General features: G+C 33.8%; 1 protein-coding gene across 2 annotated transcripts in view; it reads right to left on the bottom strand.

Moving 5' to 3' along the window:
* Positions 1 to 24,132, bottom strand: part of LOC141447019 (26S proteasome regulatory subunit 6A-B-like) — a 39,634-nt gene extending 15,502 nt beyond the window's left edge. Inside the window, exons 1-4 of one of the 2 annotated variants that reach the window (XR_012454072.1) lie at positions 23,994 to 24,132; positions 23,071 to 23,300; positions 22,853 to 22,972; positions 17,171 to 21,056 (exon numbers count right to left, since the gene is read on the bottom strand). Coding sequence is in view for 1 of the 2 variants with exons in the window: in XM_074114158.1 (XP_073970259.1) it covers positions 22,853 to 22,972; positions 23,994 to 24,041 (168 nt within the window). In the remaining variant the exon portion in view is untranslated. Of the gene's footprint in view, positions 1 to 17,170; positions 21,057 to 22,852; positions 22,973 to 23,070; positions 23,301 to 23,993 lie in introns of those variants that run through there. The other variant, XM_074114158.1, reaches the window with a different exon arrangement.
* Between the last annotated feature and the right edge of the window lie 1,661 nt (positions 24,133 to 25,793).

Raw genomic sequence — 25,793 nt, 5'->3', positions numbered from 1 at the left:
TAATCTGTTTTCTAGTGTTAGTTGTTCAATGAGCTGTATTTTGGTCATTAAATTATTTGAGTCTCTCCATCGTATAAAAATTACATCATTTTTAAATGCTTAATGTAAGAAAATATTTTCAAGGAAGTAACAATAGTTATTTATTTAACAAGTGTGGAAAGTAGTACTTTTCCTCACGCGAGGCAGGGTTTGCACGCACGAGCGAGCGAAGCGATGCGAGTGCAAGTGCAAATTGCCGAGTGTGAGGAAAATACTTTACACTCGAGTTAAATATTATATTTTTTCTGCAACCATTTATTAACTAATAAAATTAAAAATTTCATTTTTACAGTCTACAAAAAGTAATTTATTTATTATAAACATTTATTGTTATATTACAATTATTTACATTACTTACGTATTTACATTACTTATTACATTTTCTGCTGTTTCTTTTATTGATGGAGGAGTGTTTTCTAAACAGGAATCACAAGAATCCATTTTAAATTTCTATAAGGTAACACTATAACCTTTTTAACTGTTATAATTAAAAATATCTAATTATTTATTAAAGTATTATTTTTATTTCTATATTCCTTTCAATTTTTATTTTATTTTTTAATATTCGTTTTTTAATTATTTAAATAAAATAAATTTAAATAAGCTTATTAGAGTTTTACAGAAAATATTTATGTTAATAACAAAACTTCTTATATCAAGGAAGCACAATAAAGTTTTTCCACTCACTTGTGCGGAAAGTGACACTAATGGGAATTTTTCCCCACTAGTGTGGGAAGTTGGGCATTACACAGCTGATTTTAATTGAGTAATGAGAACTTCCCGACATGGTTGCAGAAAAAAAAAATTAACACTCGTAAACCATCTTTGGGCAGTATAATTTCAGAAAATGGTACCCATTTTTACTAAAAAAAAATTACATTTCTAAGATTATTGGTCATACGGCATCGAAGTATGAGGAATCGACTAAGCGTTCCAACTCCACTACACATTGAAAAATGTTCAAGAGTAAAATAAAGAAGTACCATTAAAGATCATTTCAAACAATCGATTTTTTTTAAAGCAGAAAGTCACAATTAATTCGATTTAAACATTTATATGGTCGATTTTTAAATCAATAAAAGCTCTTTTAAGGTTTTTTATTTTTATTGTTTTCAAAACACGAGTTCGACTTTGACACATAAAAATTAACATGGACTTCTCAGTGTAGTTGTTTGTAGTAACAGTTTTCGGAAGTTTTATCACTTTCTAAAATATTAAACAACGAAAATGGATGTGGGGTTTAATAGAATTGATTGTAGATACAATACTGGTTTTAGGGATACGCCTTAGAAAAGAGACTTGGTAATTATTGCTCGCAAAACTCCAGTTAAAATACGGGCGCATATTTATTAGTCCAAATCATCTCTCTTATACCCAATTGGGGGTTTGCTTAGTTGGTGAGAGAAATTGTAGACAATCTGGGGTTACTTAATTATGTAATTAAATGGTGTGGAGATTGGATATGGATCTTTTGAATTAGTGAATTGTTCATTTACTCTTGTGATATGATATTCCATTTCAGTTTGTTCAATCGTGATTCCACAGGTTAGCACAAACTTTACATCTCGAAATCATGCTGGATTTAAGAGAAATTATTGTCAAAATCTAATACATATTTTTTTTTATTTTTGCTTTATACTGATTAATTTTAGTTGCAAATGATTTAGATTACATAATTTCCCATTTTTCGTTTTACGTGGCTAAAACAAAAGAATAGCTGGTTTCCATGGTGACAACAGTTTGGAAATTGAATGACAGGTTTCAAAAAATGTTAACAGTTTTCTGGCCCATGATGTTTTAAAGTATTCTACAGTTAGGTGGCATATTGTAGGCATATGTCCAGATTGTTATCAGCTGTTTTGAAAATAAAACTGTTTTCTGTTTTTGCTATGTAATTTGTATTTCACTTTCTCTTTTTGTGTTTGCCTCTGATTTTAAAATTTTCTTTTGATTAGGGAAATCTAAAGTGTGATTGTTCCTTTTATTCCACAATTAAGAGTAGGAAAATGAATCGTGAAGATTTCTGATTATGTGATTTCACTAGAAATATCCGAAGGTTTCCTGAGAAAGAAAAGTAGTTTTTTTACGTATTGGTATGTTTTTATGATATTTATGATCCACCCTAACTCAAAAACATAACCAAAAAACGCGTGGAATTGAAAATAATTATTTCAATTAGCTGTCGGCAAAGAACGCAACAATTAGATTTTGGTGGTAATAAATATTAAATTAGTAAAAATGAAAATTTGGTACTTGAAGAAATAAGGCTGAATAAAATTTCCAAAAAACGAAGTAAAGGAGGAGATAACCAGTCGGATTGCAGCTGCAAATAGGTGCCTATGGACATTAAGCCCGATCCTCCGAAAAAGGGACATCTCGAGAAATGCCAAACTCACCATTTTTCAAGACCCTTATCAAACCAGTCCTATTATATGGCTCAGAAACATGGACGCTAACCTCAGCGGATGAAAGTACGCTGAACTGCTGGGAGAGAAAGGTATTGAGAAGGATTTATGGCCCGGTGGTGGAGAATGGTACTTTTAGATGTAGGAAAAATGCTGAGCTGAGGGAGCTTTTTAAGGAGGCGAACATTGTAAAGAGCATTAAGCTGAGAAGACTACGCTGGTTGGAGCACCTCCACAGAATGGACCAAGGTAGAGCACCTCGCATCGCCTATGAAGGGCATCCCGGAGGCAGAAGGCCTAGAGGGAGGCGAAGACTAAGATGGTTGAACAAGGGGAGAAGAAGGAGGAGTTAAATGCGGGAGGATGGAGAAGGAAAGCGAGTGATAGAACGGCTTGGAGTGAATTGTTGAAGGAGGCCAAGGCCCTACAAGGGCTGTACAGCCATGGAGTAAGTAAGTAAGAATTTCCAAGATTTTAGAACGAAAGAGGCATTGTAGACATTGTCCACTTTTGAGAAAATTAAAGCCTATTATTTCAGTCAGGCTTAACGTACAATGAATAAATCAGGTGACGTGGAATGGAAGCGACTGGTAAATACTTTGCTATAAATTTCTCATATAAACCATTAAATAAAAATCTATGGCCTAGACCGAGAATCGAACCCAGTATACTAAACGTACTTAGTATTGCAAGGCCGCGCTTTTAACCGCTCGGCTATCGTGACGCCTTTAGGCAAGTATATTTATTCTGCATTACAGAGCAATCTTGTAAATATTCGTGCCAAATATATATTTTTTTTATTAGCAGAGGTATAAAGTTAATTAGAATAAGTGCCAAAGGAGAGTAGCTAAGTTAAGGGAGTTGCTTTTTATTGATGACTGCTCATTCAGAAGATAAAATTTAACCTGAAGTTAAATTGCTAATCCATCATTTCTGTCAAGCGGATCAACTCGGCACTTTGCTCGGCGTCAATTACTCATTCCTTTAATTCTATTTTATTAATTTTCAACGCCATTCAGATTTTATTTCTAGTTCTTCTGTATTTTTATTTCTTAATTTATTTTTATTTTGCTTTCGGAAATATGAACTCTAAAAGAAAATTAATTAGAGTTTACTTTATACATTTTTTATAACTTCCTTTTTATCAGTTACTCCTCCTCTTCCGCTGGCCCTCACCCTCCTCGTGTCATTTAGGTTCCACTTTCTGACATTTCCAACTCCTCTCGGTCATCTGCATATTTTTTTGCTGTTGCTATTGTACAGTACCACTCCAAACCCTAATACATTCTTCTTCCCAGATTGGGCGTCCAACACCCCCTTGACTCTACACCCTACTAAATTAGGCTTGGCGCATCACTTTCACTAATCAGTCTCATCTATTAAGCCAAAAAACCATCTTGTGCCTGTTTTTTCTAAATTGTTGGTTTACAGGCTAATTTTTTTATCGGAAATAACAAATCGTTTCGTTTAGAACGTAGCTTTTAATTAAATTAAACATCATTAAATCGTTAAAACTTCCAGAAGAACAGTTGCATAAAGGTTGATCGTCAAAAAATGGCCCAAGCTAAAGCGTAATGTTGAAAAACACCCAATTTTTCCCTCTTTTATTGAAGAGAATCGGAATGATATTGAATAATAGAAAGAGAAACCAATATTGAAACCAAGTAAGGGATATTTAAATTCACATTCTGAGGAACAAGTTAAAACCTGGAATAGAGAGAGTTTTCTGAATATCACCATTAAATTTTTTCAAACTTAAAGGGGACCTCTATTATGGGACAAGTTTGATTGTTTTATTCTAATACGCCGTTGAAGTTTGAATTTAATATTAGATACATTTTCAGATCTCTTTTTGTTTGAAAATAAAATTTTTCTAATCTGTAAATGTTATTTAATTTCATTTTAGATACATTTGTATCATACAAAGAAAAATTTGTATGGAAGTGGGGAATGTGCATAATATCTGCGGCAGATGATCAATCAGCATCAATCGACGGCAGATCAAATGGCATCGCTTTTTTCCCCTATTATTGTGCACTAGTTGAGATCAAAATACGATATTGAATCGTTCTATTTTCACTTGAACGAATTCTTTGACGATTCGAGTGAGGAAAGTATTAAAGAAAAAAAAAAAGAGTTTTATGCAGAACAAGTCATCATAGTTTTTCTTAGAATTTTAGAAGCATTTTTGTGGGAATTGATTCAGGAAATATGCTTGGCTGATTTCTTTAAATTACAAATACTACTGCTTTGAGGGAAGGGATTAGCTATGAGGTTAGCATACTGGACTCCCACGCGGAGGTCCCGGGTTCGAATCCAGCAGCTGACCCTTAGATTTTCTCTTCCTAGGAGCTTCTTACAGCTCACTGTCCGGTGATGGACAGTGTTGTCTGTAACGAGAGAACACTGTCCGGAGGCCGGCAGTGCACCGAAAAAAGCTCCGGGCGCCAATAACCTGAGATGTTGACGCGCCTTAAATCATAAAAAAAAAAAAAAAAAAAAAAAAAAAAAAAAAAACTACTGCTTTGAAGTTTATACGTTCAATTAAATATCGTAGACGTAGGCGCGGCTAGCAACAGATGTACTTAAACTAGAACTTTCTTGTATTAACCATTAAATTAAAAAAAAACCAAGCCCCAGACCGGGAATCGAACCCATGACCACACAACAATACAACACTTTTTGCAATGTGGGCCCTTCTTCTAACCCTTCGGCTATCGTGGCGCATTTTTTTTTTGTATTTGTTTATTTATTTTGCAACTGTAATAGATACAAAAAGCAAAAGAGATGAGGGTAAGGAAATGGCACAAATACATGTGCATGCATATACATGCACTTACATACATATACGCGCACATGCATGTACGCCAAGGGCGTGAGTGGAGTGAACGACGACCATCCAGTGATGGAAGCCGTTAGTTCCGTCACGTTGACAAGCTTACGCAGCAACCATCCTAGGAGGTCGGCGCTTTATGTTGAGATGGTCGCGTGGCCACCGCCTCTTTATTCTGCGCTGTGGATTTGAAGGAAGTGCTTGTAGTAAACATGTTGTGGGATCAGAGGGTTTGTAATGACTGTGTAGATTTGAGTGGAGTTTTGTGTATCGAGATTGGGGCTATTTCAGAAACGAGAGGAATATTTAGATCAGAGTGTATAGTATGATTGGAGACGTAGAAGGGAGCGTTAACTATTGTTCTTAGAATTTTTGATTGTAAAAGGTTTGAAGCCGGTTGATGTTAGATTTTTTTGGCGCTTTCGTAGAGTTGTATTCCGTACGTCCATATTGGGGTAAGTAGAGCGGTATATAGTGTTCGTTTGTTCGTCAGGGTCAGTTTTGATCGTTTGTCGAGTAGTCTTTTCAACATTTTATACCTCAGATTGAGGTCAATTCGTTTGAGTCTCGTCTGGGGGTTCCATGTGTGGGGCGCATTTAAAACAGATATTTCTCTGTGAAGAACAAATTTGAGGTTTGTATTATATGGATTTATTTGACAATTACATCTATATTTTTGAGAAGTTGTAAAAGTTAGTTACAATAAGTGAACAATCTTATTCAGATGACCCTTTCAGATAAAATCGTAGATCTACTTTCTTAGTACAACTTCTACAACTAATAAATAGTATTATCAAAGTAGTACACAACCAGTTGTGCATATATTTAAAAAAATATAAATAAATATTATAAATTAAAAAAAGAACCATCAAGTTATCTCTTTCTTTTGTTAGGTTTTTTTTTTACCATCTTTTTTTCCAATATTTTCTAGACTTCGTCAGATTTCCAATAATACCCATGATTCTACTTTGCATAAATGCTTCTCTTTTTTTGTCCTTCTCCTTCACATAACTTTTTGCCAAAAGAAAGGAGCAAAATAGACTTTGGAAACTGGGTTGTTGAAGTTCTGGCTTCTAAAGACTTACCGAGCAAACTACATTGTATACACTAAGATATTTCACTCTGATTCCCTCACTTATTCACACGCGCACACAGAAGTGTATATATATGTATGTATATGGTACAAATAGCGCCCAGGAAAGTCAAAGTACAAGGGCTTATACTTCAACCTAACAACTTCCCTTACTTTGAACTTAATAAAGATATCTAGGCCTTTTAAGTTGAAATGGATTATTATTTTTCCTTTTTCTTCTTAAAAGATAACATTTAAAACAGTTTTCACTTTATACTACCTTTAATTTCTCTATAAAAATCTTATTGTTCGTAAATATTTTCATTTTGGAGTTTTCCCTAAGAGGTGGAAAAAAAAGTTTTCCCTGAGATTAAAAAAAAAGGTTTTTATAGCCTAATAGTTTAAAGTAGGCCATAATTTTAAACCTCATTAAGCCTTCTCATTGTACTGTTTGATTTTTAAACTAAGTACTTTATATAGTTATTTATTTAACAAGTGTGGAAAGTAGTACTTTTCCTCACGCGAGGCAGGGTTTGCACGCACGAGCGAGCGAAGCGAGGCGAGTGCAAGTGCAAATTGCCGAGTGTGAGGAAAATACTTGACACTCGAGTTAAATACTATATTTTTTCTGCAACCATTAGATTTATTAACTAAAAAAATTAAAAATTTCATTTTTACAGTCTACAAAAAGTAATTTATTTATTATAAACATTTATTGTTATATTACAATTATTTACATTACTTACGTATTTACATTTTCTGCTGTTTCTTTTATTGATGGAGGAGTGTTTTCTAAACAGGCATCACTAGAATCCATTTTAAATTTCTATAAGGTAACACTATAACCTTTTTAACTGTTATAATTAAAAATATCTAATCATTTATTAAAGTATTATTTTTATTTCTATATTCCTTTCAATTTTTATTTTATTTTTTAATATTCGTTTTTTAATTATTTAGTTACGTTAAATAAGCTTATTAAAGTTTTACAGAAAATATTTATGTTAATAACAAAACTTCTTATATCAAGGAAGCACAATAAAGTTTTTCCACTCACTAGTGAGGAAAGTGACACTAATGGGAATTTTTCCCCACTAGTGTGGGAAGTTGGGCATTACACAGCTGATTTTAATTGAGTAATGAGAACTTCCCTACATGGTTGCAGAAAAATCTATTTTACTTCCACTACTTAAACCAAATCAAATGAAACCAGCGAACATGGAACCAATCTGAAGAAAAAACCACTTTGGTATTGAAGCCTTCCCCCTAACTACTAAAACATTTACTTAGTATGCTAGTCCTAAACTCACATAAAAGTTTTGTACAAAAGTTATTACTTGCCGCCCACTTTAGTAATAAAACGTCTTAGTAAGCTAGGCTCTCTCCGCCTGGCTTCATTCTAGTTTACTTATAATCTTTAGGGGCCCTGCCAAGGTGTCAGTTCTGCGTTAAGCCCTAGGCCTGCTTTTCTCGCAACAAGCAAGTTATTCATTTTACTTTTATTATTATTTCTTTTCTTCACAAGACAAATTGGGAAACTAAATTATTCAAATTTTAATTTTACGCTCAACATTTTTTTTATGAATTGTTCTCCATTCTGTAGAATGTTTCGTAACATTGAACACTTTTTAAAAATGAAGTTGTTACTTTTATCAATCTAAAAAAGAACAACTCTAAAATACTCTTTTTAAATTTCCGTTTCAGGTTATATCTAAATTGAATTTTTAGAGATTATTCTAAATGAATAATGATGGAAGAATAATTTATCAAAGAAGCAAATTCACTTGAAAGTGGAAAATCTGTTCAAATTTTACTTTTTTTATTACTTTAATTAGTTTGAAAACCAGACTAATTGACAAACGTTCGAAACTTAACCTACATAACAAAAGACTCTTTATATCTACTGTTACTGCGACCCATTTGGTCATACGGCACAGAAGTATGGGGGATCGACTAAGCGTTCCAACTCCACAACGCCTCCAGACATTACAGTCCAAAAATACTTCGAAAACTTCTTAACGCTCCGTTCTATGTATCTAACCTCACACTATCCTTAATGACCTCAAAATCCCTTTCATTACAGATCTTGCTAACTCTCGTTTCTTCAAATTTCATTCCTCTACAGCAGCTCATCCTAACCCTCTCATAGAACTCCTATCTTCCTCCACATTACCAGAGTAATCCTCTAAGGAGATTGAAGAGAAGATGGCCTCATGATCTACTCTTATCGCGAGAGTAGCATAGCAAAGCACTTCTTTACTGGAGTGGCACCACTGGGTGCCTTCTCCACTCATGATTTCCTGTTATTTCTTTTTTCTTTTACCATATTTGCTTGTTGCAACAACTGTTGCAGTGGTAAATTACAATAAAAGTTTTTTTTAAAAAATCAAAATGCTTTATGAGAAACTGGCTTTTTATAACCTTCAAACTTCATCGTTCTAACTGTATCATTGGAAACTGTAAATAAAAATGAAGATAGACACTAAATGAGGAAGCTGTTGATTTAAATCTCAATGTAGTTTTAAGTATTTTTAAAGCCTGCAAAAATATTCTTGTCATGCAAGTTCCAAGCCAAATGGGGTATTAGAGGGAAACAAATAATGAAGAGCTATGTTTTTCCAATAATTATACTAGATTATATCACAGGAGGACTTCTTTTCAATTTGTTCCTGACATTGATAGGTTTAGGAATCTTAGAAAGAGTACGAGGGTCATTCAATAAGTAACGAGACAAATTATTATTGCTCAAAAACGGTTTATTGAATCAGTACAAAACTTTGGTTACTTTTCAACATAGTCCCCAGCAACACTTATACACTTGTCCCATCTTTCTGCTAATTCGTAAATGCCCTTGGCATAAAATTCTTTGGGTTGATCTCGAAGCCACTTTTGCATCTGATTTTTTACCTCTTTATTGGATCGAAAATGTATCCCTCGTAGACCATCTTTAAGGGGTCCAAACAGATGGAAGTCTGATGGGGCGAGGTCGGGGCTGTAGGGGGGATGTGGAAGGATCTCCCATCCCAGTTTCTGAAGTTTTTCTTTCGTCAGCTGCGCCGTATGTGGACGGGCGTTGTCATGAAGCAAAATCACGCCTTCAGTCAAGAGCCCACGGCGTTTCGTTCGAATTGCAGTTCTTATCTTGTTTTCCAGCATGTCACTGTAGTACTGGCTGTTGATTGTTCTTTGGCCTTCGATCGGTCGTCCACTGCGTTGCTCGTCAGAAACTTTTGTACGGCCACTTTGAAACTGTTCTACCCATTTGTAAACGTTCGAACGATTCAAACAATTGTCTCTGTACACTTTTCAACATTCTTTTGTGGATTTTACTACCTTTCTCACCTTCCGCGACTAAAAATCTGATCACGGCACGTTGTTCTTCCACGGTGCAATTCTCGAGCGGACTCGCCATCGTTAACTGAGTAAATTTGAGGTTATGTTTACAAAATATAATTGAACATCTGATCAGATGTCATCGCAAGGTTGCCAACTTTATGTCCTGAAAGTTTCATACGGATCAATTTAGCTGTTTTTGAGCAGTAGTAATTTGTCTCGTTACTTATTGAATGACCCTCGTACATTAAAATGGAGCATTAAGCATTTGAAAGACGGTCTTTAAAAATAATAATAATAATAATTATTATTATTATTATTATTATTATTATTATAATTTTATAACTCCTAGTGTATCCGCCACAAACCCCTTACACACCCGGAAACCTTTCATACATGTGATAAACGGCACGCAAACAATGGGAACCTGAACCTGATGAGTGGGCTCGTAAAGCTCCTGAAATTAGCCAGCTTATCCACTCCTTTTTTGTAACCCATAAATTCTCATATGACCCGGCCCTCAAGGCTAGAAGAACATCTACAACAGAATCTAGCTTTTCCAAAAGTCTCCTAGAACATTCTAACAATAGTAACGAAGTGAAAATACATTGAATTCAGTAGCCTACCTATCCAATAGATAGAAAACTCCTTTCACCAGGGAGATGTTAGTCCTCTTATCCGCTCAACACAACTCAGAATCGTCCTGAAAAACAATAGTCTACTCTCCAAGTAATCCTTTTTCCCAAAGGATAAACGGCGCACCAAAGCTTCCTAGAACCATCTGTTTAACTCCTTAAGTATTGGGTTGTCCGGAAAATAATGCAGGATTTTATGTTTTCTTTAAAGTATCCCTCCAAATAGTAAACTGTTTATGTTTGTTGGACTTTTGACTTTTATAAATGTAAACACTTATTAATCCTCTTTCAAACAAAAATGTTTGTTTACCTCTGTAACTTTTTGCTATTTGGAGTTCAATCTTTACTAAGATGTCAAAGAGTAATTTTCGCAAAATTTTGTTTTACGAGTTTAAAATCGGCCGGAACGGGGCCCAAACGGCCAGAAATATCAACGATGTCTGAAGCCGAAGGCTTTATAAGTGAGTGCACTGTTCAACGGTGGTTTCAGAGAAGACAAAGAACGGCCGTGGAAGAAGTACTGCCCTTGATGACAATGTTCTCCGAACTTTGGTAGAGAAGAAAATTCCAGAACAACTGTACGAGAACTGGCAGGGAAACTCGAAGTCAGCAAATCAACCGTCGATGACCATCTTAAGACGATTGGGAAGGTGAAAAAGCTTGAAAGTTGGGTTCCTCACACATTAAACGACCGCCAAAAAAGATCAGCGGTATGAAATTTGTGCTGCACTTCTTTGCCGAAACAACAGCGATCCTTTTTTTGTCCAGAACTGTGACTTGCGATGAAAAGTGGATCCTCTACGACAACAGCAGACGCTCTGGACAGTGGCTTGACAAATGAGAAGCAGCACGACAAATTTTCTAAAACCCCCAAATCATCAACAAAAAAAAGGTGATGGTTACTGTTTGGTGGGCTTCATTTGGTCTGATTCATTATAGCCCTGGCGAAACCATCAATGCTGAATCGTATTGTAACCAAATTGACGTAATGCATCAAGAAATTGGCAATAATGAAGCCATCTTTAGTCAATCGAAAGGGGCCCATTCTGTTGCATGACAACGCTCGGCCACATATCTCCACGTTTGACTTCCCGAAAATTGTTGGAGCTTGGCTATGAGACTCTGCCACACCCGCCCTACTCACCGGACCTCGAGCCTACTGATTACCATTTTTTTTTTAGCCACCTGGACCGCTAATTACAAAATAAAAAATTTATTGACTAAAGAACATTAGAAAATGCCTTTTCTGAATTTTATAAATTCTAAGGATTCCAAATTCTATACAGAGGGTATGGAAGAGTTGCACACACGTTGGCAGAAATGTATAGAAAGTAATGGAGACTATTTTGATTAATAAAACAGTTATAAATCATTTATTTTTATTCTTTTAAAACCATAATCCTGCATTGGACAACCCAATAACCAGACTTGTGTAAATTACGTACAAGATTTTAGAAAATAAAGAGAAAAAACCAATCTGCCAAACTAAAGCCTGGTATGGTAAATTCTTTCCCCGCTTCTACTTAGACTGGTTTAAGAAGGAAATGTGTTAAAGACTGTGAATGAACTGTAGAAGGAAATTTCAGATTTTATTGAAAGCGAACTTAGAAAGGATTCATCCTTCTTTAAAGCGAAGATTTAAGCAGAGCTTTATAACTTACCTTCTTTTTATTGAGGTTATTAAAAGAGACTTTTAGAGGCAATTAATAGAAGGATGAATCAGAGGTTGTTTTACTTAAATGGAAAAGAACTCAACTATTTGAAGTAAAAAACCCGATGTTATGGTTTATTACCAGCTACATCGCAACATCATTTAGCGAAAAGATTTCAAAGGAAATTTAGAAGAGCTATAGGAAGTAATTGGTATCGCTTTAAATAAATCAAAAAGGAAAATTATTTTTCTGCAACCATGTAGGGAAGTTCTCATTACTCAATTAAAATCAGCTGTGTAATGCCCAACTTCCCACACTAGTGGGGGGAAATTCCCATTAGTGTCACTTTCCGCACAAGTGAGTGGAAAAACTTTATTGTGCTTCCTTGATATAAGAAGTTTTGTTATTAACATAAATATTTTCTGTAAAACTCTAATAAGCTTATTTAAATTTATTTTATTTAAATAATTAAAAAACGAATATTAAAAAATAAAATAAAAATTGAAAGGAATATAGAAATAAAATAATACTTTAATAAATAATTAGATATTTTTAATTATAACAGTTAAAAAGGTTATAGTGTTACCTTATAGAAATTTAAAATGGATTCTAGTGATGCCTGTTTAGAAAACACTCCTCCATCAATAAAAGAAACAGCAGAAAATGTAATAAGTAATGTAAATACGTAAGTAATGTAAATAATTGTAATATAACAATAAATGTTTATAATAAATAAATTACTTTTTGCAGACTGTATAAATGAAATTTTTAATTTTATTAGTTAATAAATGGTTGCAGAAAAAATATAATATTTAACTCGTGTAAAGTATTTTCCTCACACTCGGCAATTTGCACTTGCACTCGCTCGTGCGTGCAAACCTTGCCTCGCGTGAGGAAAAGTACTACTTTCCACACTTGTTAAATAAATAACTATAATTAAAGCGAGATAAACCGTTTAAAAAATTAACCTCCCCGTTTTGATGTTTTTCTCTATAAAGCACATTCTCTCTTTTCAAATCAATCTCCTGATAGAAATTCCACACGGTTTAGAATCAGCAGTTTACATTATGTCCATTCACACTTGTGAAAAACACTTATGAACTTCATTGAACTTATACAAATATATAAGAGTAAATATCTTTGATTTTATGTTTAGTATTTAAATCTTTTATAACTTTAGAGTTATAGTAAATTTTTTACTCGAGATTTTGACCAAAACGCCATTAAAATGTTATGGTTGCTGCGTATTGGAGATGTTCTAATCGTATTGGTTAAAACCAACCGCCGTTCGCTAGAAGCAATTTTTTTTCTAAGGAACCAGATGCATTCTATTCAAATTAGAAGACTATTTTCACTTTTGCCGATGTTTTTCGTTTCTTATTTTTCAAAACAAATCGACCCTTTATGTAGAATCAAGCGATGGCCTTAATATTGTCCATCAAAATTCAGGAAGAACAGCGTTCTATTCAAATTAAGAGACAATATGCTCTTTTTTTTCCTTTTTAGATATAACTCCCCATATAGACAATCATTCGCTGGCTTTTATAGAAAGTGGCACTGGTCGGTTTTCTTTAAAAATGTTGTTTTTGTTAGATTGTAGGTTTATACAGATGATATGCCCTGATAATTTCCTCGGTCCATCAAAAAAGAATAGAGACCATCACTGGATACACTAACTCACTGCAAAATTTTTCTGCAAGTAATTTGTAATTTGAAATAAAACTTGTAAAGTTTTGGCAGTAATAAACAAAAATACAAAAATGAGGGAAGGGATTTGCTATGCGGTTAGCGTATTGGATTCTCACGAGGAGATCCCGAGTTCGAATCCAGTTGCTGACCTATAGATTTTCTATTCCCTAGGACAGGGGCCAGCAACCCGCGGCTAGCGAGTCGCTTGCGGCTCTTTTATCCAAATTTTGTGGCTCTTCACCCTGTCCAAAATATACTGTATATATCAATTATATTGAAATAAATGAAAATTTCATTTATTAAAGTAAAGATATTTTTTCAAAAGGAATTTTAAATGTGTTAGGTTTGAAATTGAATAGAATTATATTAAAATACAGTACGTAATATGTAGGACTGCCGCCATTTTCATTTAAACACAGGTTTAGTTATTATTTATTTGTTTATTTACTTTGCAATATGTGAAAATAAATACTTAAAACATTTAAATGTTATTGAATATCATAAAATCATAATTTGTGAATCCTTGCGGCTCTTGGTAATTTATTAAAATTATTCAAGAAGAAATGGCTCTCTACTTGAAATTGGTTGCCGACCCCTGCCCTAGGAGTTTCCTACAGCTCACGCTCATGGACAGTGTTGTCTGTAACGAGAGAACACTTGTCCGGTGGCCCGCAGTGCACTGAAAAAAAAAGCTCCAGGCGCCAATAACCTTAGATGTTGACCGCGCCTTAAATCATTAAATAAATAAAAATAATGAAATAGAAGAAGTAATTTCGGTGAAATAGCTTCTTTTACTTCTGGTTGCTCTAAGGCAATTTACTCCATCAAAAGCTTGTTATAAAGGACAACGCAAGAATCTATCTTAATCAATCGCCAATCATCAATCAACCGGTTTTGTATCTACAGCAGCCCCCAATCACCTACCATCCAAATCTTTCTCATTCAACAATTTGTTCATCATTAACCATAATTTTCATCATCTATCAAACCAATTGCAGTATTTAAGCCGTTCACAGTACAAATGAACTCTTTAAAACACAAAAAAGTGGGAGAAATGTGATGAAATAATGTACAAAGTTTTTTTAAAAATTCCTGTTTATTATATAAATTTAAATAAATTTACCGTTATCATTTAGCGGCTGCTACTACATTTTGAGTTGAATTATTGCAACGATTTACATTAAGGCACGGAGTTAACTCAAAATGGATTCTGAAACAAATTATCTATTATACAATGGCCCAAAAATGTTTAAGTTGGTAAACACAGATTTATTTATTCTGTAAAGAATCATACAAATTATTATAGTAGTGTTACAAATAATTCCTGCAAAATATAATATAAATAAAACAAACCTATAAAGAATAATTAAATTACAAGTTGTTTCAACCAACTAAATAAAAATTACACAAAGTAAAAGAACCAAGTCACTAAGCGTCACCAACTAAACTAAGTTTTTAAGAACCTTTACAGTCTCATAACCTGCACTCGCGTTCATGGTCGGGATCGTGGAGCGCTCTACTGGACATTTACAAATGTTTTGGTCGTTTAATGGTGTTAATCTCTATTATTTGGGCAATTTATAATAAATACAAAAAAGCTATGACTGGAACCAAGTGCTTTGACACTTAATTTTAAGATATTCCAAAAAAAAGGTGGAGTTACTCGATTTGTACAGTAAACGGCTCAATTAGTCTAATAATTAGCATAATTATGTCTACGTTATAATAATATAAAGTACGGTTAGCGTAATCACCTAATTGGATTTCCTCCTCTCTAACTCACTCGTAATTCTCTTGGATTTTAATCTACATCACATCCTCTCTCTTCAACATCTATTTCACAATTTTAAAGTCTTTTAAAGGCGATGATTTATTTTTTTTTGGAATTGGCTTTCGCCATACAGCTAGCATCGCCTAGGTGCTTATCACTAGAATATCACTCACTCTCTATTCTTACTTATAAATACATTCGCTTCACACATTCATCCCTCTACTATATACAACTATTTACATACAAACTTACAACTAATAGATGGATCAGTACTCTATATTCCTGCCATCCTTATAGCTTAACCGAAATTAATATCACGTAATCCTTCTCTAATCATTTTATTCCTTTCATTTTAAAAGGGTATAACTTTTAAATACACTCATATTTCTTAGCTAGCTCTGCTACTGATTTAAGCACATAGATGTTGGTGGAGAATATTATGTCTTCGTAGCGAAATGGTGCAACTAAATACCTGTATATGTCGTCAAACATTCGTTTCCTTTCTACTACATAATGTGGACATATCATTATTATATGTCCTGAAATCCTCCTCCTCATTGCAATCTACGCAAAGAGGAGAGAGGACCTTTTGTTGATCCTGTGAAGATACGATCCACACACTGTGTGGTTCGCTCTCAGCCTGCTTGCTGATCCTCATACTAAATTGTTAGTGAGGCGAAATATGAAACTTCTATCTATATACGAGGGTCGTTTGAAAAGTCCGTGCAAAAATAAAAACTACTTAATTTTTTGGGGTAAACCTTTTTTATTTTTCAACATAGTCTCCTTTTAGGCTTATACACTTCGTCCAACGCTACTTTAGTTTGTTCATCCCTTCCGAATAATAGGATTTGTCCAAGTCTGAAAAATAGCCATTCGTTTCTGCAATCACCTCCTCGTTTGAATAAAATCTTTTTCCCGCCAGCCATTTCTTCATATTGGGGAACAAATAGTAGTCCGAGGGAGCCAAGTCTGGAGAATAGGGGGGATGTGAAACGAGTTGGAACCCTATTTCCATTAATTTTGCGACCACAACTGCTGAGGTGTGAGCTGGTGCGTTGTCGTGATGGAAAAGGACTTTTTTGTCGGCCAATCGTGGGCGTTTTTCTTGCAGCTCAATTTTCAAACGGTCCAATAACGATGAATAATATGCACCTGTAATAGTTTTACCCTTTTCCAGATAGTCGATGAGGATTATTCCTTGCGAATCCCAAAAGACAGTCGCCATAATCTTTCCGGCCGAAGGAACAGTCTTCGCCTTTTTTGGCGCAGATTCCCCCTTGGTAACCCATTGTTTAGATTGTTCTTTGGTCTCAGGAGTGTAGTGATGTATCCATGTTTCATCCACAGTGACGAAACGACGCTTAAAGTCCTGCGGATTCTTCTGGAACAGCTGCAAACCGTCCTTGCAACACTTCACACGATTTCGTTTTTGGTCAAGCGTGAGCAATCGCGGCACCCATCTTGCGGATAGCTTTGTCATGTCCAAATGTTGATGCAAAATATTGTGTACCCGTTCATTCGAGATGCCCACAGCACTAGCAATCTCACGCACCTTCACTCTTCTGTCATCCATCACCATATCATGGATTTTATCAATGATTTCTGGAGTAGTAACCTCAACAGGGCGTCCAGAACGTTCAGCGTCACTTGTGCCCATATCGCCACTCCGAAAATTTTGAAACCACTTATAAACTGTTCTAATCGAAGGTGCAGAGTCACCATAATGTTTATCAAGCTTCTCTTTAGCCTCCTGAGGCGTTTTGCCTTTCATAAAGTAGTGTTTAATCAACACACGAAATTCTTTTTCGTCCATTTTTTGAAAATCACTCGGCTTCCTCGATTCAAACGAATGCCAAACACAAAGAAATAGACCGATCTGGCTGAAACTTGGTGTGTGTTCTTCCAAGAGATGCTACTAACTAAACATAACCTCGATACGCGCCAGTAGTGCTATCTCTCTGACTTTGCACGGACTTTTCAAACGACCCTCGTAGAATCTCCCTTTATTACCATTACTGTACCATTTTTGTCGTGCTGCTTTTGCAATTGTACACTTGATATCGGTGTGTGGTAATTTATAATTAGCCATTACCACACTATTGGTGGCTTCCTTTACAAGTTTATCAACAATTTCATTTTCTTTGATACCACAATGATAAGTAGACAAGGGTAAGCTAGAATAAGAAGAGTTAAGCTCGATTAATTACTCTGATCAACGTTGCTACAGTTACGAGTTTTTCTGCAGAAAGTACTGATTAGCAAATTAAAAGCAAGAAATCTTAGAAGCTCCAGGATAATTATGGAATCATCACTTTACGAATGGAAACGAAAAAACTGAAAGAAAAAAATAAACAAGAAGAAAGTCAGTCAAACTTGAAAAAATAAACTAGAAATAGGACGCTGCAAAACGAGTGAGTAAAAAACCACTTCATTTCGGAAGTTAGTTAATTCTCGTAGTAAATTACACAAAGAAAAAATAGAGTTTATATAAAATAAAATAAAGAGTTCAGGGACGATGCTGCGTTTACAGAACATTTCTGTAATTACCTTACCATCTGGTTTTCTCTTTCTAAAGCAATCCAATTACTCCAATTTTTTTTCCTTCTACTCCTGTTATCGAAACAAAGTTAAAACTAATTTAGAAACAGTGCCCTAGAAAAACAGGCCAATAATGGAAGAAATAGAGTTTTAAGCAATCAGAATGTTGCAATTGCCAACTTTACTAGGCCATTTTCTTTTAAAAAATACCCCTCTGTCCAGCAGTTTTCACCTATCTATTTTTCATTTGATTTTAAACATTTTTTTAGGACGCTAAGGTTCGGCTAAATTGTTATTTTTAAAATATAATAGGAACAAATTGGTGTATTTCTATTCAAAAATGGTAATTTGTCAATAGACCAGATCAAGTAAAACATTTAACTTAATAAAATATCTTGTTTCTTGTGCACTAAATGACTTTTATTACAAAACTTGTAGAGCATAAAATCCTCTACAAATATGGTTCCATGCAATTTTTCATACAACAAACCGTTCTTCAGCTAGAGCGCGAAGAGAGGAAAGCGTACAGTCCTATAATACATTTGTTATAACGCTATTTTACGAAATATTTTAACACTTCTTTATAGATTTCATTTATGAAGTTGGACAAAAATTCCAATTTAAACTAGTATATATATAAAGCATTTTTTTAATTTATTAAATAAAACATAATTATTGAGTATAAAGTAATTGCATAAGCCAGTAATATGCGAAAAAAAAGTAAAATTTAAAAAAATCCTCAAAAAATGCCAAAAAATTAAACTTTTTTATCCGGGTAACATGATGCCGTAGGAGCTAACTGTAGAATTACAGTAGATAGGTGTGGCAGAATATCAAGAAATTATCAGCCAATCAGAAAGAAGTACACTGGCCATATGTTTAACAGATGGGAACTTAATGCCCATTGGCTGATGTTTCCCTTACCATTGGCCCCAATCAGCACACATAAATTCTTCTTTAAGCTCCTATACCAGTAGAACCTACTGATACAATAGTTGCATTTTACCTCGTTTTTGGACTGGGACTTTAAAAATACGACAAAATTCAAAATTTGTATCTGGGTAACATGATGCCGTGGGAGCTAACTGTAGAATCACAGTAGATAGGTGTGGCAGAGTATCAAGAAATTATCAGCCAATCAGAAAGAAGTACACTGGCCATATGTTTTACAGATGGGAACTTAAAGCCCATTGGCTGAAGTTTTCCTTACCATTGGCTCTAATCAGCACACACGAATTCTTCTGTAGCTCCTATACCAGTAGGACCTACTGGTTCTTTTAGCTTTATACAACCTTTAAAAATGATTTAATAACTAACTTCTAATGCTTGGGTACATTAAATTATTTTATCTCAGTCTTCATTGTAAGGAGCTATTTTAAAGTTTCCCAGATGTTAACACGATGGAATCCAAACAAGTAACCATGATTTATAACTTAAATAATATGGAAATTATTGTGTTATTGTGTGCTCTATTATTGTGTACATTTATTATCTCTTTCTTAGGAATTACTAGAACACTTAGTGAGTAGTAGAAATCATGGAGATGAATGAAGTGAAAGAGGCTGCTGAGCAACTATTCTTTTGAAATAAATGAGCATTTGGACTGATAGTGCTGATTTCTTTTCACAAATTTAATGAGGTTTTGGAATCCAATAGAAATTGTTAATACCAACATGTTGCATTTAATCCTCATTAATAATAAATGCTTCTTGTGTAAACTAAAAAACAATAAATTAACATTATTACCAGTCTATTATTTTTGTACTGGTTCAAAAGGATCAAAACGGTGATTTAATGGCACAACTGGATCAGCGATCTATCGGTGAGTCTAGCATTCTATTCCATAATAATTCCTATATTCCTATTTCCGTCAATAAGCCCCCCCAGTTGTTTTAGAGCGTCTTTGCAACAGTCTGTACAATCTTCTTGCTACAGGTTTCGTGTGACGTTCCTTTACATCAACCTGTTAAATGGTATTTCTTTCTATTGAATGGTCTTTATAAAAAGTCCTAATTTTAAGAAAATATTCAGTTAAATAGGTAAAAATTGTAGTAAGTAATTTCGGTATTTGAAGAATAGAATTTCTTTGCTATCCTGGCGATATTATTGGGCTTGTGTCTGATATGTTATAAGGATGATGTATGTTAGAAATGTACACAGCCATATTCTCGTTCTTTTTCAGCATTTATCAAGTCAAAGAAACAGACATGGACAAAGGAACTGGCGAATGAGTAAACATTTACCCTCCTGCCAGGAAGCTGACAGGATGAAGGAAGCCAAGAGAAAGAATCTTTTCTCATATATCTGTCTCATGTTTGGTGAAAAGGATCAGTTATATTTTCCACCTCTTACCAGCTAGTAAAACTTAATGGTTTATACCAGGCAAAAGGTTTATATACTAGGAGGTTGGCTAAAAATACCTCAGCATAGCTAGGCAGCCGACTCAATTCTCACTACAAACAATGAATCATGCACTAACACGGACTCTTTATAAACACACATGCACTTATCACCCAAGCCGGTGCTGACCTCTATGGAAAGAAAAATTAACCTAACCTTTTACTGCAGCATTCCCCCGTTTGTACCATTTAATACATTTCTTCATAAAATTCTTCAGTAAATAATAATTTTTCTTTCTTTATAACATCTGTCTTAATGAAAAATAAATGATCTAATTTTTCAAAATCATTCAGTCGTTAAAAAGTGTTCGCTGCGAAACGGGGTTACTGTTTATAAAAACTATTATTCATTTTTTATTAGAAATTTATGATTCCAGATCTCAAATTGATTCAAACGAAAAAAGCAGGAAGCTTTACCTCTGTCTTCCTCATCCTTACTTATTCTTTGTGACGCTTAGGTAAAAATGGTTCGCGCAGGCATGAAAAAAAAATAAATAAATAAGTAAAAATATCTGTTTCAGTGGCGAGACCTGCACAGCTAAGATTTATTGTGGTACTTGTTTCGATTCCTGGTCTTAGGCCTTGGATTTTATTTAATGTTTAATATGTGAACTTTGTAGTAAAATATGTTTGCTAATCGCCTCCGTCCACGACACCTGATTTGGTAGTTAGAAGTTAAGAGCCAGGCTGAAAAAAAGTAAGCATTAATTTAGTTTTACTTTAATTGTTGACAGAAATTGTAGATGAATTTTTAGTTCTTTGAGGATTCATTGAGTTCACTGAGGACTGACCAAACAAAAAGTGCTCGAACAAGCGTAACGTTGAAAAACACCCAACTATGACAATTTGTTTTTCTCTTTTACTACAAAAGATTAAATTCCCAAATTTTGTTTTATATGTACCACCTTTGAGAATTACTCTTTTCATCGGCGTTGTCTGAAGAAATAAATATTTGCTTATTTTGTTTTAATATAATGATTGATTAAAATAACAATAACTATTAAAAGAAGTTATTTAGAACTAAAAATCCATTGATTATTAATTATTGCTTTTTAAGTAATATTTGAGGACCACTTTTGTCTTCTGAGCTTCAAAGTATGACACTTAAAAATAAAAGAAACTCACCGTTTAATGACTATCCACAACTTTTGTTTCTAACAATTCTACACAAAAGTTTGTCTATCTCTCTTACTTCAGTAAGAGACAAAAATAATACTGAAGAAATGTTTTTTAAGACAGCAATTGAGAGAAAGAGAATATCATTGACTCCTGGCTTCAGAGTGGTGACCGTTTTTAGCAACATTGTCAGAACTCCTTTTGTACTAAAATACATTTTTATTGAATTTCTTTATTAGATTGCTTATAAATTTGATTTATATTACAGCTACGTCAATTTTATTTTTCCAGACTTTTACTCGTAAATGTTTTTTCGACATATTACTTTTTGTCACCACTATATTGCTGATTCTCACTTTTCAAATTCCCCTTAGAGGTTGAAAATTCAATAAAAATAATCACGCTTCGTAAAAATGATTTTTTTTTTTTTTCAAAGTTAATGGTGGTAGGCTTGTATTGTTGATAATTTAAAGGGCACTAAGTACAGTGTCGAACAAAAGTCTGCATACACCCTGAAAATTTGTCTTTTATCTTGGTCGGAAAGGATATCTCGTGTGGCTTCTTTGAATAATGTTTGCAATGTTACGATATGAAAATCCTTGATAATTTAATTTAACTATTAATCTGCGTTCTGGCCCTGGAATTTCCTTTCTTTGGTGAACCATTTTAAATAATAATAAATTCTTAACTAACTCAGATCCGCCTATATTCACGTTTCAACTAAAACTAACAAATTTGTAAATATTATGATTTACCCACCTTAACTAGTAAGTATTATAATACTAATATTGAATTTATCAATTCTGTATGTGGACTTTTGTTCAGGCATGAACTCCGATCTTTTTATTCATATGCAATGGGAGATGGCGGAGGTCTTTTCATCTCTCATATATATATATATATATATATATATATATATTTAGTAACAATAGCTACAAATGTTTAAATCACATTTTTTACTCTAATAATTCTTTATTTTGAAAATTCCCGAAATATTGTGGTGTATGTAGACTTTTGTTCGACACTGTAAATGAGTTTAGACATTAAAGTAGAAATTTCATGGTTTATAAGAAACGTTTTGAGGCTATGAGTTAAGCATACTTATAGGAAATTTACTGCTCTTTCGTTTGGAATAAGCAGATTTGTTGTAGGATAAAGGATAGAAAAGTTACGGACGTTTTTATGATGGAAAAGTTTAAAATGCAAATATCTTGGACACTATTGAGAATCGGGCCAAAGGGAATAGAATATTTTTTTGTTGCATTTGAGCTGCTGAATCACCTCTCGAAGATTCAACCTCTGCTCCGCATACACCCTGAAAGTTCCATACAAGAATAAAGAATAGGAGTGCTATCGAAGCTACTTACTATAGTAAGAAGTGAATCCTGGTGCCTCGGAGACTCTCTGGACACGCTTGTGTCAACTATCCTTCGTTGCGCATCCTTAGGCTGAGCTAGAGTTTCCCTCAAGTAATTGTACACAATCAGCTGAAAACAAAAAGAGGTTGATGACCAGAACTTTATTTGGACTATAAAGAGGCACTCCAATATCTGTTAACAGCTTAAATTCAGAAGGATTCTAGTACCTCTAAGCATCCATTGTCCAATAACCTATTCTTGGTGGTCTAATGGCCACAGATGGAACTCTTTCAATTTTAATCGCTTATAATTTTGATTATTTAAAGTCAAAATCTGAGTTCATTGACTTCAGGAGCCACTTTTAGTGCACCGCTTGACAGCTGAATGTGTTCTACTCTCTATCACTATTGTCTTTCTTCAGTCTATGAGCTGTGAGACACACCTAGAAAGAGATAATCTGGAAAAGGCAACTATATTCAAAACTGGAATAGGATTAGACCCTAAGAACTTCTAAACTAATTCCTCCGGTTATTTTGATTACTTGTCTGCGAGGAACGGAACTCACTCTATATGGTTCCTTTCACGGACTCCATTGAAACAGTCGAATGTTTGCATTCAATTCAGCTAAAATTTCTAATTCTAATTCCCACTAATTGCATTCAACATATTTAATTATCCAGTCTTATTGAAGATTCTCTCAATTTAATAATGATTATGTTCACAGGTGTCTAATGAGCTTACTTCTGTCAAGAAGATTACTGACATGCTTATCGATCAATGAGGTAAGTGCTTTAATCTTAGTTCTTAATTAGTTTCATTTGAATGTTTATTGTTAAAAGACCACAGCATTTTGTTAAATAAGAACTTAAATGTGTCTTCGTTTTCTTAATTCAAGTTTTTGAAGTGATTGTTATTGTAGAAGCTTTGCGCAAGAGGTTAATTCAAGAATTAACACTGTGTTTGTTGAATAATAAGAGATCCGTCCCGGAGGATTACAATTAGTTGTTAAAGGTATTAAAACAAAATAAAGAAGTTGATAAAGAAAATTCAAGCACACAAATATATATTTAATTAATAAATATAATATTAGCTATGATATGGTAGCTGTGATTGAGTGTGTGCCCACAATATTATATAATAAATTACTCACAGGATATCCTGGATCTATAATATGATTTATACAAAGAAGGATATCCATAATTTCCACAAAAAAGGAACACTTGAACTGATCTTAAGAGTCGTTGTAAACTTAGATCTGAGCAGCGTGCACTTACTCGAACGACTGACTGTAGGTTACTAACTGCCAGGTACAAAGTACCTTTGTTATTACTTCGTCATTTGTTGTGAAACACAAACAAATACGACTTCCAAATTTTATGTTAAAATAAATTTTACTTAACACACTGGTTTTTTTTTTTTTTTTTTTAAGTAAAATGGATTTACCAATATTTATTCGCTTAAAAATGGATTTTTCTATTCGCCCTGTAAACGAATTATTAGAATTTTAGACTAAATTTAGTTTTATAACTTTAAATATTATACATCGTTTCAAGCATTTCGCTGATTACAACCGCATCATTCGAGCAGATATGGTCCAAATTTGCTATAATAGCAAAAAATTACAATTTAACGTACTCTTTAAGAATGAAATTCTTACATTAACATCGATTCTTTACAGACAAATTTTTCATACAATCAATCGCTTGTTATTTTTGTTTGTATTTGATTGATTTTTTTTTATGATTTAAGGCGCGTCAACAGCTGAGGTTATTAGCACCCGGAGCTTTTTTCAGTGCACTGCCGGCCTCCGGACAGTGTTCTCTCGTTACAGGCAACACTGTTCATCACCGGACAGTGAGCTGTAAGAAGCTCCTAGGGAGAGAAAATCTAAGGGTCATTTTCTAATATTGTTTCAATAATTCTGATTTTATAGTTGATTGAAATTTTTTTTTAGGATTGGAAATCCCTTATCGCGATAACTATCGAACATCGAAAGGGGACATCAAAAGCTATCTACAAAGAATTTAACAATCTCAGATAAATTGAAAAGGAATGTTTTTCGAGTTAAGAGATTATTTAGCGCCATGTTTTTTTTTTCAATGATCTTTATTCACCATGGAAACAAAGATTCAAAGATAAGGAGTTAAAGGGTATCTGATTGTTTTTAGCTCATAGAAAAGACTGCAGTAAACGTTTGGAATGAATTTCAGACCGGTAAGGGTCGAAAGAACTTCTTCTGCATGCATTTAGGATTAATAAAATTTCGGGAGAATTGATGAATAAAAGGAGGAAATACCAGTCTGATGTTAATTGCACAATTATTGTTTTTAAGGAAATTTATGAATCATTAAATCGAAATTGCAATCAAAGAATTGTACCCAAGATTTAATTAACTTTATTAACATAACAACCTCTATTATTTACATTGTCCATAGGTCTAATACATTTACGATAAGTCTAAAGTACGATTTCTACAGTTAATTTAATCTAAAATTGTGAATATGTAAGACATAATGTAGTTCCAAACAGCAATAATCATTGGCTTTCCAATCTAAAAGTTGTTGGAAGAGAGATAATGGAGTCTTGATTAGGACGCTGTACGTATGTCGATCAGTGAGTAAATCTTTCTCTTTACCAGCTCCGTCAGCTCCCCCTTTCATTAATTAATTTCTTGAGCACATTAATCAACAGGAATTTCAAACAAGACGATCAATATTATTTGGCCACTAAAATAATTGTCCTGACCAAGCCTAAGATCGGTACACATTAATCAATATTAAATTCGAATTATCCTAAACTAAATTACTGAATTTACGAAATTAAATGCAGTAATGTAGCCACAAATTAATTTAATAATAATAAAAATCCATTAAATTAAGTACAGAGGGTAAAATGAAAAGTTGATTTGAGCCGTTCCACAGCATTACTCGATTAACTGCTTAAAACAACT

The sequence above is a fragment of the Rhodnius prolixus genome, unplaced genomic scaffold, assembly GCF_049639745.1.
Source record: "Rhodnius prolixus isolate KJV_2025 unplaced genomic scaffold, Rpr scaffold_7, whole genome shotgun sequence".
Lineage (NCBI taxonomy): Eukaryota > Metazoa > Arthropoda > Insecta > Hemiptera > Reduviidae > Rhodnius > Rhodnius prolixus.
The sequence above is the reverse complement of the archived record's forward strand: the minus strand, read 5'-3'. Positions and strand labels throughout refer to the sequence as shown.